At 36.4% G+C, this 18240-nt stretch overlaps 1 protein-coding gene across 1 annotated transcript in view; it reads right to left on the bottom strand.

Moving 5' to 3' along the window:
* Positions 1-656: 656 nt before the first annotated feature.
* The window catches only part of SP7 (Sp7 transcription factor), a 28811-nt gene continuing 11227 nt past the window's right edge, over positions 657-18240 (bottom strand). Inside the window, exon 2 of the mRNA XM_053705543.1 lies at positions 657-1910. Within this exon, the coding sequence (XP_053561518.1) occupies positions 657-1910 (1254 nt within the window). The remainder of the gene's footprint in view (positions 1911-18240) is intronic.

Raw genomic sequence — 18240 nt, 5'->3', positions numbered from 1 at the left:
ATAACTGGTGTCCACATGAAGGGAAGAGGCGGCTCTATAACATTGAGTTTGGCTTTCACTAGTCACATTGCTCTTGCATTGCAGGTTTAATAAAGTTTGTCTGCGTCTGATGCACCAGCAAGTATTTACGCATTGTGCTTTCTAATATCTTCTGGAACTGTTGTTTTCCATTCTTCCAAATGTTATATACACAGAGTGCCAAAGTAAGCTTCAACCTATATATAGCTCATGTTATTGTAAGCTGTATTAACAAATATGATCAGTGTCAGTATTGTCACATTTTTAAAATTGGTTTCATCTGGAATCTGGAAGGAATGATGTTAGTCTGTTAGCCATGAGATGGAAGAATAGTGTCCTGAAAGCTTGCAGTTGATTACCTTGTCTAGGTTAAGGTTCATGTGTTGCTTTTGCTTATTGTTTCAAATACTTTTTTTGTTGCTTTCATCTTACAGGTCTACGCATTTCTTGTCATTCTGTATCTGCAATATTTGGCGCAGCAACAAAATAATCATTAGTTAATTTTGGTTCTGTGTCAATCCGCACCTTAAACACTCACCAAGAGTAGCTTGCTACCCTTTGTAAAGCTACAGCTGCAAAGGGTGTTATGCATACACCATATATTTAAGGCAAGATAGCTTCTTGTTACAGTTCTGTCTTCATATTTCTAATAACCCTCCCTGCCCTGGGCTACTAGACGCCCTCTCCTGGCTGCCACTGGCAGGAGAACCTTCTGCAGGTCCTGTCACTTCTCGTGGACCCTCTACTGCTCCCCCATCTCCCTGTACTGCTCCCTCCTTGGCCCCAGGCTGCTCAGCATGGCTTCGTTGATGTTTGCTGAGGTGGTCACTGCGTGTGAACCTCTTGGAACATAGTGGGCATGTGAACTTTTTCTCTCGTGTATGAGTACGAACATGTCGCTCTAGCTCATCACTGCGTGTGAAACGTTTGCCACAGAACAGCCAATTACAAACAAATGGCCTCTCTCCTGTATGCCAGCGCAGATGAGCCTTTAGGTGTGATGCTTTTCCATACACTTTTCCACATCCTGGGATGTGACAGCTATGAACTGGCTTCCTCTTTAGACCAGCAGCTGAAGTACCTAGCCTCTCCAGCTCTTGGCAGTTTGGGCAGTCACAAGATGGGCGTCCAGTATTGCCATATGAAGTTCCTCTCTGGGGCTTCAAAGGTCCTTGTCCCTCCATCAAAGCGTTGGTGCCCAGAAGCTTGGGCTTGTAGATGTCTGGGTTTAGGCCATGCTGGGAAGGAGAAAGTAAGTGAGATGAAGGGGAAGGGCTCGATGAAGGAGAAATTGAGGAAAAACCTACTGAAGAGAATGTGGCAGGGGTCAGGGTGGTATATTCAGCACTATACTGGGTTCCCATGCCTGCTGAACTTGTAACTGTTGACATGGAGGCTGACAGACCATCTGTCTGTGATTGGTTGCCAAGCCAGTTAGTGTTGGGATGCACATCCCACCATGAGCTCCCAGTACCTGGAGGAGAACTGGAAATTGAGGGGTGATGGATGCCTGTTTTATACCATGAGCCATAGGGATGTCCCATATCAAGAGAGGTGTACACTCCTGGTACACATTCTGCTGTTGAGAGGCTTTTAGGATCTTGACACCCTGAGGAAGAAGGAAATGAGTGAGAGAAAGACCCATAGTCTCCCCCATAGCTTGATGGTGCAGGTGGTGTTCCACATTGTGTCATCAAACTACTCCCTCCCAGGTATGTTGAAGAATATCCATCTCCCATCAGTTTAGTGGCACAGAATTCATTGTTGGGACTGTATGACTTCTTTACTGATTTTGCTGAAGTTGGAGAATCCCTGATGGGACTAGAGCCCCCAAATTTGTTGCAGGCAGCAGTGAGCATGGCTAGAGGACTCGATACATAGCGGACTTCATCCTGAAAAACAAAGTAAGATTTTATTCCAAAGGGACATTATACACTAGATTTTTCTTTACATAAATATTTTGTAGATGATCCATTTATATAGCCTATACAGCTTTTTTTTTTTTTTTTTTTAAATGTATAGTTTTACATATTATTAAATAACATTGCGCTGATTTTCAGACTCCTAACCAAGATTTAGGAGAATACTGACGTATACCTACTCCAGCTTGCTCCTGTTTGTGTAAAGAGTATTTTCATATGCAGAAGGGGGGGGGGTCTGCTATTTCCCACTTGCAGTGGGTGTTCCAGCTAATCTTTTTAACAGAGCTAAACTGGTAGTTTCTAATTAAGTTTTTTAAATGGTTTATACTGGATTTTTAGATTAGCATCTGTGCATATTATTCTTTATAGTAGTGTCTATTACATGTCGTTAAATGAAAATTGGTGTATACTGCCCCTTCAAGAATAAAATAAAAAATATTAGTCATTATTTTCAATGATTAACACACCCATGCATAAGTAAGTATAAAAACATTCACTCCCCTAGATCAAACCCACAGAAAGGTATTGCACTTCCATCTTCATTCATCTTCAACTGATGAAGAATGAGTATGTAACACAGAGTGTTCAAAATCTGAGAGGGGTTTGTGAAGGCAAAGATTTGCAAATCTCTTTCCAACATGATACGCTGTAACTTATCATGTCCGACAGACATCGCTGAATGCCGACAGCATACAATGTAGACATTTATCATTGCACAAGCAGTTAACCAGAACTGCTTGTGCAATGCTGCCCCCTGCAGATTCGTGGCCAAATGGCCGCTAGCAGGGGGTGTCAATCAGCCTGATCGTATAGGATCGGGCAGATTGAAGACCGCAGCCTCAGAGGCAGCGGACAAGTTATGGAGCAGCGTTCTTTATACCGCTGCATCATAACTGCTGTTTCCAGCAAGCATTCGGCCCTTGTTAAATTGGCCCCTATAGTCTGCAAGTGTTCTTAGAGGCTAACCTTTGGTCTAAGCTGTGTTCCCCCACATTGGGCCAGATTATAAGTGGATCGCTAAATATTGCTTTAGTGAAAGCGATATTTGTGCTCCACTGAGTAATAACAGCGCACGCTAATGTGCACTGGTATTGCAAGTTGATAGGATCTATGTAAGGATCATATAGGGGTTTGGGGCCTCGAAGCCCAGCGATGAATTAGACATTTAAATATTATATATACATAAAAGAAAATCTTAACACTTTATTATACAAATATGCAATTACAATACAGTACTGGGGGACTAAATATAAGTGGGTATATCACTACCACCTATACTATTAATTCAAACCATTTGTAATGTGCTTGTTTAAATGTCTTTCAGTAAGCAGTCATTCAATTAACTTTTACAAAAGGAGTTTCTATGATCCATGTTACTGTGAATGTAAATGTTTGTCTAAAGAATGATTGCAATGCCTCCTTAGCATAACGATAGTATGCTTGCAAGCTAGTCTGTGATACATTTAACTTGAATTGGCAAATTGTGCTGATACTTTAAAGTGAAGGTCCATTTTGATGAATTAGTGCCCGGTTTTTAATAAACCTATTAAAAACAAGGGCACTTTAATTAATCAAAATTGACATTTCGCTGTTTACTTCAAAAACTTAGCTTTTAATCCTTGCAGCAGCTCCAGCGATTTCCCCGGCTGTCGGAAGCCTCTGCAGACGTCAGAAATGACGAATCAGGCTTCCTCCAATCACAGCTTCGCCCCCGGGGGAATCTTGGCCTGATGCAACGCTGTGATTGGAGGAAGCCGGATTTCGTCATTTTGGACCCGAGAAGACTGCTTGTGCCGGGCAGAGGAAGTGCTGGAGCGGCTGCCAGGATTAAAAGGTAAGTTTTTGTAGAAAACAGTGAAATGTCAATTTTGATGAATTAAAGTGCCCTTGTTTTTAATAGGTTTATTAAAAACTGGGCACTAATTCATCAAAATGGACCTTCACTTTAAGATAACTTAACGTTAACGTTAATTGAATGACTGCTTACTGAAAAACATTTAAACAAGCACATTAACGAATGGTTTGAATTGTACTTATTATTAGGGAATCAGCCAGCAATCGGCTGACTGGGTTTCAATCCCAGCAGATCGCAGGCAGGAGGACGCCTTTGAACGCACAGTGAAGCTGCCGTATGAATGTGTGAAACACTGTTCCCTTTGGTTTGATTGTCTTCGGAATACTTCTTTTGGTACCTTGACCCCTATCTATAATATTTTTAATATTATGCTTTTATTGCTTAGTCTTGGGACTTTTCAAGATAGTATAGGTGGTACTGAGTACTGTATTGTATTGCATATACTGTATGTAAAATAAAGTGTTAAGATTTTATATTATGTATATACTACAAGTTTATATCAATGCGAACGCGAGCTCGCATTCTCATTGCTGGGAAGCATTGTGCCCATGAGATCGCGCTTCCATAGGTTCAAATGGTAGCCTTGTTCTGATGCCGTCAGAGATAGCAAAGAACCTAAGCGCAGCAAAAAGCGTAAGTAGCGCAGTAATGGCAGCAACATTAAATATAAATGTATATGCTTATATACATATATATTTATGTATTAATATGTGTATATATTCATATATATTTACAGGGAACACACAGTTCCCATAGACCACAATGTAAAAGCACTTTTCAGTGCCTTTGTTTTTTCTAACACCCCACTCCTGCAAACTTTACCCCCAAATACTGCCTATTGCAGTTATTATATTAAAAAATAACAATGCTACAATTTTTATTTTTTAATAAAATACACTACAGTGAGCTCGCGGTAGCAATAACCAACCACTTGTAATGTCTGCTTATATGTCGCGCCTGCAAACGGGCACATTTTCACATTTGTGGGTGCGCAATTAACTAGCACTCCACTTTTTTTTATTAATTTTTTTTTTTTAATGATCAGCTGAAGTTACTGGGTGCAAAAGAAGCTTATGTACTTTAAAAGGACATTGAACTCAAAATGTAATTCCCTTTCAAATAATTAATTAATGAAAATTAAGCATGGCAAAAAATTGTTGCACGCTTTTACTATAAAAATTGTATTTGTCCCAAGTTTTAAAAAAAAGCTTGAGCTTTGATTCTGTATGTACACTACAATTTGCCTTACCCTGCTTCATATACTAGTGTTAACTTAAAGAAACAGTAAAGTCAAAATTAAACTTTTATGATTCAGATAGATCAAGCAATTTTCCAACTTTCCAATTTTCTTCTATTATCAAATTTGCTTTGTCTTCCCATTGCCATACTTAGGTAGGCTCAGGAGCTGCAATGCACTACTGAGAGATAGCTGTTTGGTGGCTGCACATATATCCCTCTGCCATTGGCTCACCCTGTGTTTTCAGCTGCTTTTGAGACTACCTAGGTTTACATTGAAGGATACCCAAAAAAACATTTGATAACTGACGTAAATTGGAAAGTTTTTTTAAAATTGCAAGCTCTTTCATAATGGTTTAGAATAGTTTAATTTTGACTTCAATGTCTTTTTAAAATCAGTGCACAAACCCTTTTACTGTTATTTCCAAATAACCACTGTTAAGGGAGATAAGACATTTAGGGCAAGATTACAAGTGGGAGTGCTAATTTATCATGCGCCCATGAATGGGCAAATTTGCAAGTTAACAGGTGCGCAATAAACAAAGAGCCATTACAAGTGGCTGGTTATTGCTACCACAAGCTCACTGTAGCAATTAGCGCTCAGATAATTATATAGAGGTTAGACCTCTGATTGATTTTCAAAATTAAAACAAAACGGCAAAAAAAGCAATTATGAAGGGTTGAAGTTGGCGTGTGTAGGGTGTAAGAAAAAAAAAAACAGTGCTGAAAAGTGACTTTACATTGCTGTCTATGGGAAGTGTGTTCCCTGTAAATATATATATGCTTATATACATAAATATTTATGTGTTAATATGTGTATATACACATATTAACACATAAATATATACAGTATGTATATATTCATATACATATATATTTACAATTTTCTGCCCATCGCTGTGCGACTTACCTCCTTTGCTGTGCTACCCCCTTGGCCTATGGAAGCGCTCTCTCGTGAACGCAAAACTTCTGTGCAATGCGAAGTCGAGGTTGCGTTACACTTATAATCTAGCTCTTAGCTGGTTCAAGTAATTTGTGGTACTTTCCAGCATATTTAGGTTACAGAATTTGTTTTTTGCCCTCTCTAGCTACCCTGTGGGACAAGCACTATTTTCTACAAAAGAAGCAGGGTATTTTACAGCACAAATAAAGCGAATTGGATAATAAATACCTAGAGCAAAGTTGTTTTATATTCATTCGTTAATAATATTAGGGAGGCTTCAGTTTGTTCAGTAAGACTAAGTGGAGAGATGTTCTGTATAAAACAGATCACACTTACATTATAGTACTAAGCTGATAAAAAGAGGGGGAACAATCCACATCTTATTGAATATGTTACATAGTAAACTGGGAAATATGTCTAGCTGTAGAGACCTCTCCATTCAAAGTGAATCCAGGACACTGTGTAGTAAATAATGATCCATTGTTACAACAAAGTAATAACTATAGTAGTTCTTGAGATATAAGAAAAGAGTACAATCCCTACATAATGCTGACAAGAGGTTTGTAATTTTTAAGATGTGTCATTAGTTTTGTAGGAAAATGCTAGTATATATACAAGATTGGTTTTCAAACCAATTATTCAAATTTCACCAAATATACCCTAGTAAGATGTCCTTTATGTAGATCAAAAAGTGAGCCTAGATTTGTTTGTGGTTCAGAACTGTTCAAAGTCAACATTTTAATTAAATGCTCTGTCAACCAATAACTCTTTGCAGACATAACATAGTTTTACTCGCTGGAGTACTTTGCCAGACCCTGGAGCATTTTATTTTCTGGTTGTAGATTGCAGGAGTGGGAAATTCATATTAAAGTAGTTTATTCTTTGTGCCTCTTTAGGTTGTAGAAGAAAAAAAAAAATATATATATGTTATTTGTATGACATGAACATTGCTTGAAATGTGTGGATGGTGGGTTGCAGAAAACGTTGTTTCCTAACAGAATCCCTCGGGTACGTGATTAATGGTTCCCTCTGTATGAAACTGTTTTGCCTCTAAAAAAATGTAAATATAAATTACTTAAAGGGACATATAAGTCAAAATGAAGTGTTCAAGCTTAGCCCCTTTTCATGAGATCGTACTGAGGTATGCTCAGGAGCATAAACGTTTTATGAGCAATATGTATATAACGTTAAAAATATTGTTGCAAACGTAGTTTCCACATAGTGCTCAAGACACTTGCACACTCCTGAGGAGCCTACCTCAGTATGCTCTCATGAAAAGGAGACACGTTTTAACAAAGGATACAAAGAGGTATATTTAATAACAGAAGTAAAATGGATATTTGTAAATTGCACACACTATCTAAATCATGAGTTTAATTTGTATGTCCATTTAAATCATTCATGTTCAAGATTTCACAGAGAGATGTAAAGTTTAATAATAGAAGTAAACTGGAAAAAAGATGTTTTAAACCACATGCTCTATCTGAATCCCGAATTTTTATTTTTGACTTTCATGTCTTTTTTAAAGGGACACTAAACCCAAATTTTTTATTTCATGATTCAGATAGAGCATGCAAATTTAATCAACTTTCTAATTGACTCCTATTATCATTTTTTCTTTGTTCTCTTGCTATCTTTATTTTAAAAGCAGGAATGTGATGCATAGGAGCGGCCCATTTTTGGTTGAGAACCTGGGTTATGCTTGCTTATTGGTGGGTAAATGTAAGCCTCCAGTAAGCAAACGCTATCCATGGTGCTGAATCTAACATGGGCTGGCTGCTAAGATTTACATTCCTGCTTTTAAAATAAAGATAGCAAGAGAACGAAAAAAAAAATTGATAAGAGGAGTAAATTAGAAAGTTGATTAAAATGGCATGCTCTATCTGAATCATGAAAGAAAAAATGTGGGTTCAGTGTCCCTTTAAGGATAAGGTACATACGTAAAAATTGATTTAAGATGGTGTTAGGTCCCAAGACAGAATCCCAAAGAATCCCAAGAGAAAAATATTTTTATTACATGATTATGCTCACTGGCCTTTTCTTTAATCATAAATAGAATCCTATACTAGTTCAATAATCTACCGTACATGATAATCACGCATTAAAGGGACATGAAACACTGAAAATGTAATGTGGAATGTCAATTTACATTTTGTAAAAATAAATCAATGTATTTATATATTTACCACATTTTCCTGTAATTTAACTAATTTGTCAATAGTGTTTGGATCTTCAATTCTGAGAATTGGAACTGCACACTACAGACTTCACAATCCTAACCCTGCTACATATCTATCCCTATTTGGTGTCAGCAGAGATGACAATATATACTATAAACAAGGCATTATATTATTATTTTCTCTCCAGTAACAAGGCCAAATTGGCTCTTCCAAATTAGGCAAATTTTGCCCTTTCAAAACAATTGAGGTGTTAATACATTCAGAGGGTTTTCACACCTTTAAAATCATTGCAAAACTGCAAAAAAAGTATTGAAATTACAAGATGTTATGTCCAGTTTAACTACACTGCACATTGTTTGCATGATATAATATATAATAATGTATCTACTATATAACTTAAAATACTCTCCAAAATGTTAAAAGGACAATAAAGTCAAAATGAAACATTCATAATTCAGATCGAGCATACAATTTTAAATAACTTTCCAATTTTCTTCTATTATACAATTTGTTTTCTTCTCTTGGTATCATTTGATGAAGAGTAAACCTAGGTATGCTGATGGGAGCTTAGGAGCGTGCATGTATCTTTAACTATCTATGACATCGCTGTAAGCACTGTTGCAAACACAGCTACCAAATAGCTAAAGACACATGCATGCTCCTGAGCTAGGATAACTCTTTAACAAAGAATATCAAGAGAAGTAAGCACATTTGACAATGAAAGTAAATTGGAAAGTTATTTAAAGGGACATTTACTCCAAAATGGTCTCCCTTGAATGTGTTCCCAATCATGCATTTTACATGCTGCAGTGTTTTTAATTATTAGCAAACAGCTACTTTACCTTTATTAGTTATTTAAAATAGCTATTTTTGCCATATGTTTCCCCACCTACACTGAAAATATGAGTAACAAATGTTTTCTATGTAGAAAAGCTATGTAAATAGGAGACAATGGCACTGATTAATCTCCCAGTGGGGGTATGAGAAAGAGAGAGATTTTTAATGTGAAATAGCTGCTTTTGTTTTGTCAACCACCCAGCAGTAATTAGCATTTCAATACCTAACATAAATACTTGCAGACTCAGCCCATTGTTATGAACATGTCCTGGGTGATGGTTTTAATTAGAAAAAATAGTTATTTCAAATACAGACATAAACATGAAAGAACAATTTCCCGTGCATTAAATACTCTGCAGTAGGTATAACAAGTTATTTGGAACACATTAATGGGAAATAATTTTAATAGTACAGTGTCCCTTTAACACTGCATGCTTTATCCTAACCATTTAAGGCTCATTTTGACTTTACCATCCCTTTAAAGGGATACTAAACGCACATTTTTTCTTTCATGATTCAGACAAAGCATGCAATTTTAAGCAACTTTCTAATTTACTCCTATTATCAAATTTTCTTCATTCTCTTACTATCTTTATTTGAAAAAGAAGGCATCTAAGCTAAGGAGCCAGCCAATTTTTGGTTCAGCACAATGGACAGCACTTGTGTAATGGTGGATGCCTTGAGCCACCAACTAGCAAGCACAACCCAGGCTTCTTAACTTACATTATCGCTTTTCAAATAAAGATAACAAGGGAATGAAGAACATTGATAATAGGAGTAAATTAGAAAATTGTTTACAATTGCATGATCTATCGGAATCATGAAAGAAAAAAAATGGGTTCAGTGTCCCTTTAAGTTTACTATAGGAGCTTTTTTAGTTCAGAAAAAAATGTGTTCAATTGAGGAACAACTGGTACATAGTACATTAAGAAAATGCTGTTGTGCAAGAAGAATATTACATGAACTAACTCAATATACCGTTTCCACTGGAAGGAACTTACCAGAAGAGGAAATTTCTCTGTGGCAAAAAGACTGTGTTCCTTTCAAGAACAATCAGTGAAAATGGCTGTTCCATATATAAAAAAAAGTACATAGCAAATACGTTACCTACTAATCATAAAACACAATTTTCATAGGAGCCCTTTTTAAAGAACATTTTGTTAAAGAAGATGTTCCTGAGTACAGACAAAATACTGATCTATATATATAAGACTTCTGGAAATAGCATCTGCGACAAAATTCTAGGGTTTATTGACCTCAGCTAATATTTGCTAAGCCAACGTCTGAGGCTGCCCATTATTCACAGAATTTGAAGCATGTCCACGCTGGGTTTATACAAATTATTTTTAAATATTTCATGATTCCACCCAAAATCTATCTGCGCCTTACTCAAAAGTGTGAATGTAAAAATATATCCGACAAATAAACAGAGCCCAAAGCATAATTTTAACCAATGAGATGCTACAAGCAATTCAAAAATATGCTTATTTTATATAAATAAATATAATTTTACAGTTCTGCAAGCTGAAAGATTCTCCTGGTAAACTAACAATATGCAGACCTTAAAATTATTATTATTTTTAATAATGTTAATAATTAAGTTTTAGTTGTGTATTTTTTTTTCTTCTACTACTAACTTTCACCTAGATTACAAGTTTTGTGCTAAAGAGGGTGCGAAAATAATGCCCAAAAAACGTGTTATTGCACCCTCCATAGCGCTGCCATTACGAGTTACTGAAAAGCCTCCTTGTGCTGTGCGTTATGGTGCGTTAAGCTTCATACCACACAAAAGCCAAGAGCTGAGTTTACGTGCTTGTGCACGCTTTCCCCCAGTCTAGTCTAAACAACCCTAATCTGCCGCCCCCGACATTGCCGACACTAATAAAAGTTATTAACCCCTAATCCTTCGCTCCCCAACATCGCCAACACTAATAAAAGTTATTAAGCCTTAATCCGCCACTCCCCGACATCAACGACACTACATATAATTATTAACCCCTATTCCGTTGCTCCCCGATATATCACTGACACTAAATATTATTATTAACCCCTATTCCGCCGCACCCCGACATCGCTGACACCTAAATAAACCTATTAACCCCTAAACTGCCACCCGACACATCGCAAAATACCAAATTAAACTATTAACCCCTAAACCTAAAACCCCCTAACTTTAAATTAAAATTACAATATAGCTATCCTAAAATAAATAAAAACTTACCTGTGAAATAAAAAAACCTAAGTTTAAACTATAAATTAACCTAACATAACTATTCTAATAAAATTAAAAAACTATCAATTAAAAAATCTAAATTACAAAATTAAAAAAAAATAACACTACGAAAAAATAAAAAAAAATCTAAAATTACAAAATATAATAAACACTAAATTACGAAACATAAAAAACTCTAAGATTACAAAAAATAATAAACCAAATGATCAAAAATAAAAACAATTACACCAAATCTAATAGCCCTATAAAAATAAAAAAGCCCCCCAAAAATAAAAACACCACCTAACAATAAACTACCAATTGCCTAAGTTAAACAGCTCTTTTACCTGGCAAAAAAATACAAAGTCCCCCCTACAGTAAAACCCACCACCCAACCAACCCCCCAAAATAAAAAACCTAACTCTAAAAAAAACCTAAGCTACCCATTGCCCCTAAAGGGGCATTTGTATGGGCATTGCCCTTAAAAGGGCATTCAGCTCTTTTTCACTGCCTTAAAAGGGCATTCAGCTCTTTTACACTTTGCACAAAGCCCTAATCTGAAAAAAAAAACTACCCCAAAAAATAAAAAAAATACCTATCACTAACCCCAGAATATCTACTCACGGTTCCTGAAGTCTGGACATCCATCTCCATCCAGGCGGCGAAAAGTCTTCATCCAGGTGGCGAAAAGTCCTCATCCAGGCGGCGACATCTTCATCCATCCTATTGGCTGATTTGAACAGCCAACAGGATTTCAGTAGCTCTCATCCTATTGGCTGTTTTGAACAGTCAATAGGATTTCAGAATCTCTCATCCTATTGGCTGATTTGAATTTGAAGAATCAAATCATCCAATAGGAATGCAAGGTACGCCATTTTGAAACGGCTACCTTGCATTCAACTTCAGTGTACGGCTGTGACCGTATGAAGAGGACGCTCAGCGCAGGATGTCATCGCTGGTCCAGGATAGCTTTGCTCTGCGTCACCCGGATGAAGATAGAAGACGCCCCCGCAAATGGATGTCCGGATTTCAGGAACCATGAGTAGATATTCTGGGGTTAGTGTTAGGTATTTTTTTTATTTTTTGGAGTTTTTTTTTTCAGATTAGGGCTTTTTGCAAAGTGTAAAAGAGCTGAATGCCCTTTTAAGGGCTTTTTTTATTTTGGGGGGTTGGTTGGGTGGTGGGTTTTACTGTTGGAGGGACTTTGTATTTTTTTGCCAGGTAAAAGAGCTGCTTAACTTAGGGCAATGCCCTACAAAAGGCCCTTTTAAGGGCTATTGGTAGTTTATTGTAGGTTAGGGGGTATTTTTATTTTGGGGGGGAGGTTTATTTTTTATAGGGCTGATTAGGTGTATGATAATTTTGTTAATCATTTTTTGTAATCTTAGTGTTTTTTTATTTTTCATCATTTTAGTGTTTATTATCTTTAGTAATCTTAGATTTTTTTTGAATTTTTTCCGTAGGATTATTTTTGTTTAATTTGTAATTTAGGTTTTCAAATTTTTTTAATTGGTATTTTTATTTTATTTTATTAGAGTAATAATGTTAGGTTAATTTATAGTTTAATGTTAGGTTTTTTTTTATTTCACAGGTTTTTATTTATTTAAAAAGTTATATTATTAATTTAAAGTTAGGGGGTGTTAGGTTTAGGGGTTAATAGTTTAATTTAGTGTTTTGCGATGTGGGGGCTGGCAGTTTAGGGGTTAATAGGTTTAGTTTAGTAGTTACGATGTGGGGGGGGGCTGGCTGTTTAGGGGTTCATAGGTTTATTTAGTGGCAGCGATGTGGGGGGGCGAAAGGTTTAAGGGTTAAAAGGTTATTTAGTGTTGGCGATTTTGGAGAGCGGAGATTTTTGGGATTAATATATTTAAATAGTGTTGGCGATGTGGGTGGGCGGCAGATTAGGGGTTAATAGGTTTAATATAGTGTTTGTGATGCAGGAGGGTGGCGGTTTAGGTGCTAATAGGTAGTTTATGGGCGTTAGTGTACTTTGTAACATTTTAGTTATGAGTTTTGTGAAACATTTTTGTTACACAGAATCCATAACTACTGCTCTCAGATGGAGGTATGGATCATGTCGGTATAGGCTGTAACACAAGCATTTTAGCCGGACCGCACAACCTGTAATATGGCGCTACGAAAATCCTGCACTCAAACTTCAATTTTTTGAGTGTGGAATAAACGTTGCGTTACAGACTAAAATTGCTATACCGCCGTGATTCGTAATATGCGTTCCTGGTCATTCCAGCGTAATGTCCAATTTTTTAGCGTTAAAAGTCGTACCGCAAAACTCGCAATCTAGCCGATAGTTACAGGTTATTAAAATAAAGGGATTAAAGAGAAAACATTTCTTTTATGATTCAGACAGAACATGCCATTTTAGAATGTTTCCAATTTACTTCTATTATCAAATTTGCTTCATTCCCATGATATTCTGTGTTGAAGAGATACCTAGGTAGGCATCTGGAGCACTTCATGGCAGGAAACAGTGCTTTCATCTAGTGCGCTTGCAAAATTGCTGCTATATAGCGCTCAAGAAATGGCAGCTCCTAAACTTACTTCCCTGATGGTCGACAAAAGATACCAAGAGAACAAAGAAAATTGATAATAGAAATAAATTAGAAAGTTGTTTAAAATTGCATGCTCTATCTGAATCATGAAAGAAAAATGATGGGTTTCATATCCCTTTAATTAGTATTTCCAACTGTGCCTTTTCTTAAAGGGTTACAATTTCTTCCCTCACCCTTATCTTTTTAAAGGGACAGTAAAAACCTTGCAATTACAATACATTTCTGTTGTGTTGCTATAAAATAACCAACTCTTAGGTGTCGATTTATCAAAGGCTTTGCAAGCCTTTCGACCCCCTACGACTGCAGGTTCTCACAAAAGAACCTGCAGTATATATTTAACAAGCAGCGGTCATTAAACTTTCCTAACCTTTCGCCATCTCTAAGGTGGCGAATTTCAATAACCCCGGTCTCGTCCGACCAGGGAGATTGACAGCTCCTGCCCGCTCATGCTTGGCTGTACAGGGCAGGGGGCGGGATTGCACACGAGCGCAAAATAGCGCTCATGTGCAATGCTGAATTCGGCCAGAGGCGAGCTGCGGCAGACAGGGGCGCGTTTATGTCTGTCTATCGCAGCTTGACCCCTTAATATTTTTAAAACAAATTACACCCTTTTTACTGCAATTTTTTTTTTCAATAGCCAAACCCCATCCACCATTTGCCTTAATTGGTGGAGCCAATCTGGGCTATAATCCAGACAACAAAACTAGTAGTCACAGTCATAAAGTTAGTATAAATTGTTTTGCAGTTGTTATCTGATAAAGCCAATTAGGGACAGATTTATAGCAGATTTAGCCTTGAGAAGTCAGCGTGCTGCATTTCATGTTCTTAGAATTAGAAATTGCTCAATTTTCAGAGCTAAATTACATTAAATGGAGCCAACATAAATATTGAAAATATAATGCAAAGTTGTTTCACTGCACATAACTAAATATTTTATATAAAAATCTCAAGGCGCTTACTGTCTTTTTTTCTTTTTATTCTTTCTCTGTTTCCTTTCTTTTTCCAACGCTGTATCTCAGATACCTCCACTCTTGACTTTATACAAATTGTATTCTACCGTTCTCAATCACTCACTCAGTGCAGAAGGAAAGATTCTACAATGTATTAAATCATCATAAAAAAATAATATAAATCTATATTTTTTTATAAAAGCAATGCTTTTGCAAACAAAAACTACATTTATATTATTTTATGATGTTTTCATAGATTGTAGAAAGTACTGAGTGTTTATTAAAGTTATTGAAAGGGAAACTCAAGTCAAAATTAAACTTTCATGATTCAGATAGAGCAGCAATTTTAAATAACTTTCCAATTTACTTCCATTAACAAAATGTGCACAGTCTTTTTATATTTACACTTTTTGAGTCACCTGCACCTACTCAGCATGTGCAAGAATTCACAGAATATACTTATATGCATTTGTGATTGGCTGGTTGCTGTCAGAAACAAATCTACAGGTCATTTGAATTTCAGACTAAGTGCAATTGCATTGTCTTTTTGTCATGCATTTGTTTGTTATGCAAACCTACTGTATTTACTGGTCCTTTAATTGCAGCAGTGAATTTCTAAATGATTTATAGGAACAATATATGTATACTGGTATGGGCAGTAGTTATACCTGTTTTTCACAAGTATTGCTTAGTTTCTAAACAAACAGTAACCAGGGATACTATGGCATAACAGAACAAGTAATGGAAATGACGGTTTTAGAATATATTAGCTTCATAAAGTAATGATAAATATATGAAATATTCAGGGACCAAGTGGGTCCAAGGATGCAGGCAGCACTTGACAAGGGGGAGCACTTCAGTGACTGAGTCAGTCCCTGTCAGACCCAGACCACTCTTGTAGCAGGCTCCCAGCACCATCATGCCCAAAGACACAGAACCAGTCATGGGTGACATTCAAGGTGGGACATCTCTTTGCTAACTTCCTATCCACTTATTGCGCAATTGTGCATAAGCATTGGTTGCATGCAGGTAGGTAGGCTTAGTAAGGTCAGCAGCCAGGCTAGAAGGTTGATATGCTAATCAGTAATGTTACTACGGGGGGGGGGGGGGGGGGGCGTCATTTAATTCTCGGACCCAGGCAGCACAATATCTTGAGCCGGCCCTGCAAATATTACAGTATTTAAAATGAGTGTTAAAAATGTACAGCACAGCACTAGTGCAACAGATCTCTTAACACAAAAACGCAGCAGCACAGAGTGCTTAAATTATATAGTTAACTTTACTGGTTTATAAAGTAAGTTTCTACCCCAATAATTTTTTGACCATTCAAATATTTGTAAAAAACTTTATTGTACAACAAAAGAGATACAGTACAAATAACGTCCCATTAGAACACAAAAAAACATTAAAATATTCTTGTTTTTTATTGTATGAAAATTGAGATTAAGTACAAATTACGAACTAAAGGGTGATTAGAAACATCATCAAAATACTTATTCCTCTACAATATGTGAAATTACTACACACAGCAGCAGTGTTTCTCTATATGAAACAAATTATTCGTCATGCTATTTGTTTTAGAATAGGAAAACTTAATTTAAAGAGACAGTCTAGTCCAAAATTGTTATCGTTTAAAAAGATAGATATTCACTTTATTACCTATTCCCCAGTTTTGCACAACCAACATGGTTATATTAATATACTCTGATTACCTTGTATCTAAGCCTCTGCAGAAGGCCCCCTTATCACATGGCTATTTATTTATTATCTATTGACTTGCATTTTAGCCAATTAGTGCAGTGTCCTGCACAACTCCATGAATTAGCAGTCTCTTGTTGTGAAAAGCTAATGCAAAAGCATATGATAAGAGGCTGTCTGTAGTGGCTTAGAAACAGGCAGAAATTTAGAGGTTTAAATGCTAGGTATAATAATATAACAATGTTGGTTGTGCAAAGCCGGGGAATGGGTAGTAAAGGTGTTATCTATCTTTTTTAAACAATAACAATTTTGGTGTAGACTGTCCCTTTAACACAAGTTGGTGTTTAACAAATATTTTTTTTTTATTTTTTTTGTGTTATTTAACCCAATAAAAAAGTACACAATTGTAACACTAGAAAGTATATAAAGTTGTCTTGTTATTTAAGATTTTTAACATCAGTTAGGTATACAGGTATGTTATGACAATAGCAATGTATGGGTCAGCTCCTTCTGTAGTAACTATAGTAACAGCTGCCTTGCTTTCTTATATCGACAGTAAGAAAAACCTTGTAATTACAGGACATTTCTGTTGTCTTGCTATAAAATAATATATATGCTGTATATACAGTATATAAATCAGCCAAGTCTAAGCAGCGGAACAAGCTTTGGAGCACTTGTGGGGCAGGCTCAGAGGTGAATGAGTTAAGACACCCAAACTCATACGTTCAGGGTGATTGACAGACCGTCATGCAGGATTAGAGCAGACGGCAATGCTGCACAATGTTAAGTGCGGGCAGTGGACATACAACATCCACTGGCTGCTCGCCGTAATCATGGGCTGACAGGTTCTCTAGTTGGCAAGCTTGTCTCTCCATGATTTAACAAATTGGGGCCTAAATGCATTTAAAACAAATCTTGTTTGCTGTAATTGTTTTTTTTGCAATAGCCAAACTCCACCCACCATCTGCCTTATTTGGAGAAGCCAATTCAAGCTTGAGTTTACAGACATCAAGGTTAGCCACAGTCATAATGTTAGTATAAAATGCATTGTTTTGCAGCTGCTATCAGTTAAAGTCGGCTAGGGAAATATATGTAGCAGGGTTAATAATTAGATACTTGTATAGCGCACAACAGCAATGATAACAGGAATTTTTATTACCCAACTTAATGGTACTCATTTTACTGACCTTAGAAGGATGAAAGGCTGAGTGGCCCTTGCCAAGATCAAACCTGCAACCCTTGGGTTGCCACAGATCTTCATAACAGTGCATTAGCACGATGAGCTATTTGTCCAGCTTAGCTTTTAAATGTCAACAGGATGCATTTCAAGTTATGAGAGTTAGAAATCTACAGTTTTCTGAGTTTAAAAATTTAAAAGGGGTGATATAAATAAAGAAAGCATACTGCAAAGTTGTTTAATTATGAATAAATAGACATTTTATATAGCTGTTTACTGTTCCTTTTAGTAAGTCCCTGTGACATGAAATACCAGCATAGCTCTACAGAAGCTAAATAGTTACACCAGGAGACTGATATCTAAATAAATAAATAAATGACTGTAGTAAGGTTTCTTTTTTATTTGTATGTATTGTAGGAGATTATCAGTTAACACTATTTAGCATACGTGCAGCCACCTGCATCTTAGTTGTTTTACACAGAGAAGAAAATGCCATGTAACTCTGATACACAGTAGTTAGTTTCACAAATTATGTGTTTTCATGTATGGGATACACAACTACTATAACTTGGTTAAACAGTAAAGGTCTACAGACAGTTCATAGCAGTGATGCAGTTAAACCTATATTCTACAATTACAAAT

Source organism: Bombina bombina, chromosome 3 (genome assembly GCF_027579735.1).
Source record: "Bombina bombina isolate aBomBom1 chromosome 3, aBomBom1.pri, whole genome shotgun sequence".
Classification (NCBI taxonomy): Eukaryota; Metazoa; Chordata; class Amphibia; order Anura; family Bombinatoridae; genus Bombina; species Bombina bombina.
The sequence above is the reverse complement of the archived record's forward strand: the minus strand, read 5'-3'. Positions and strand labels throughout refer to the sequence as shown.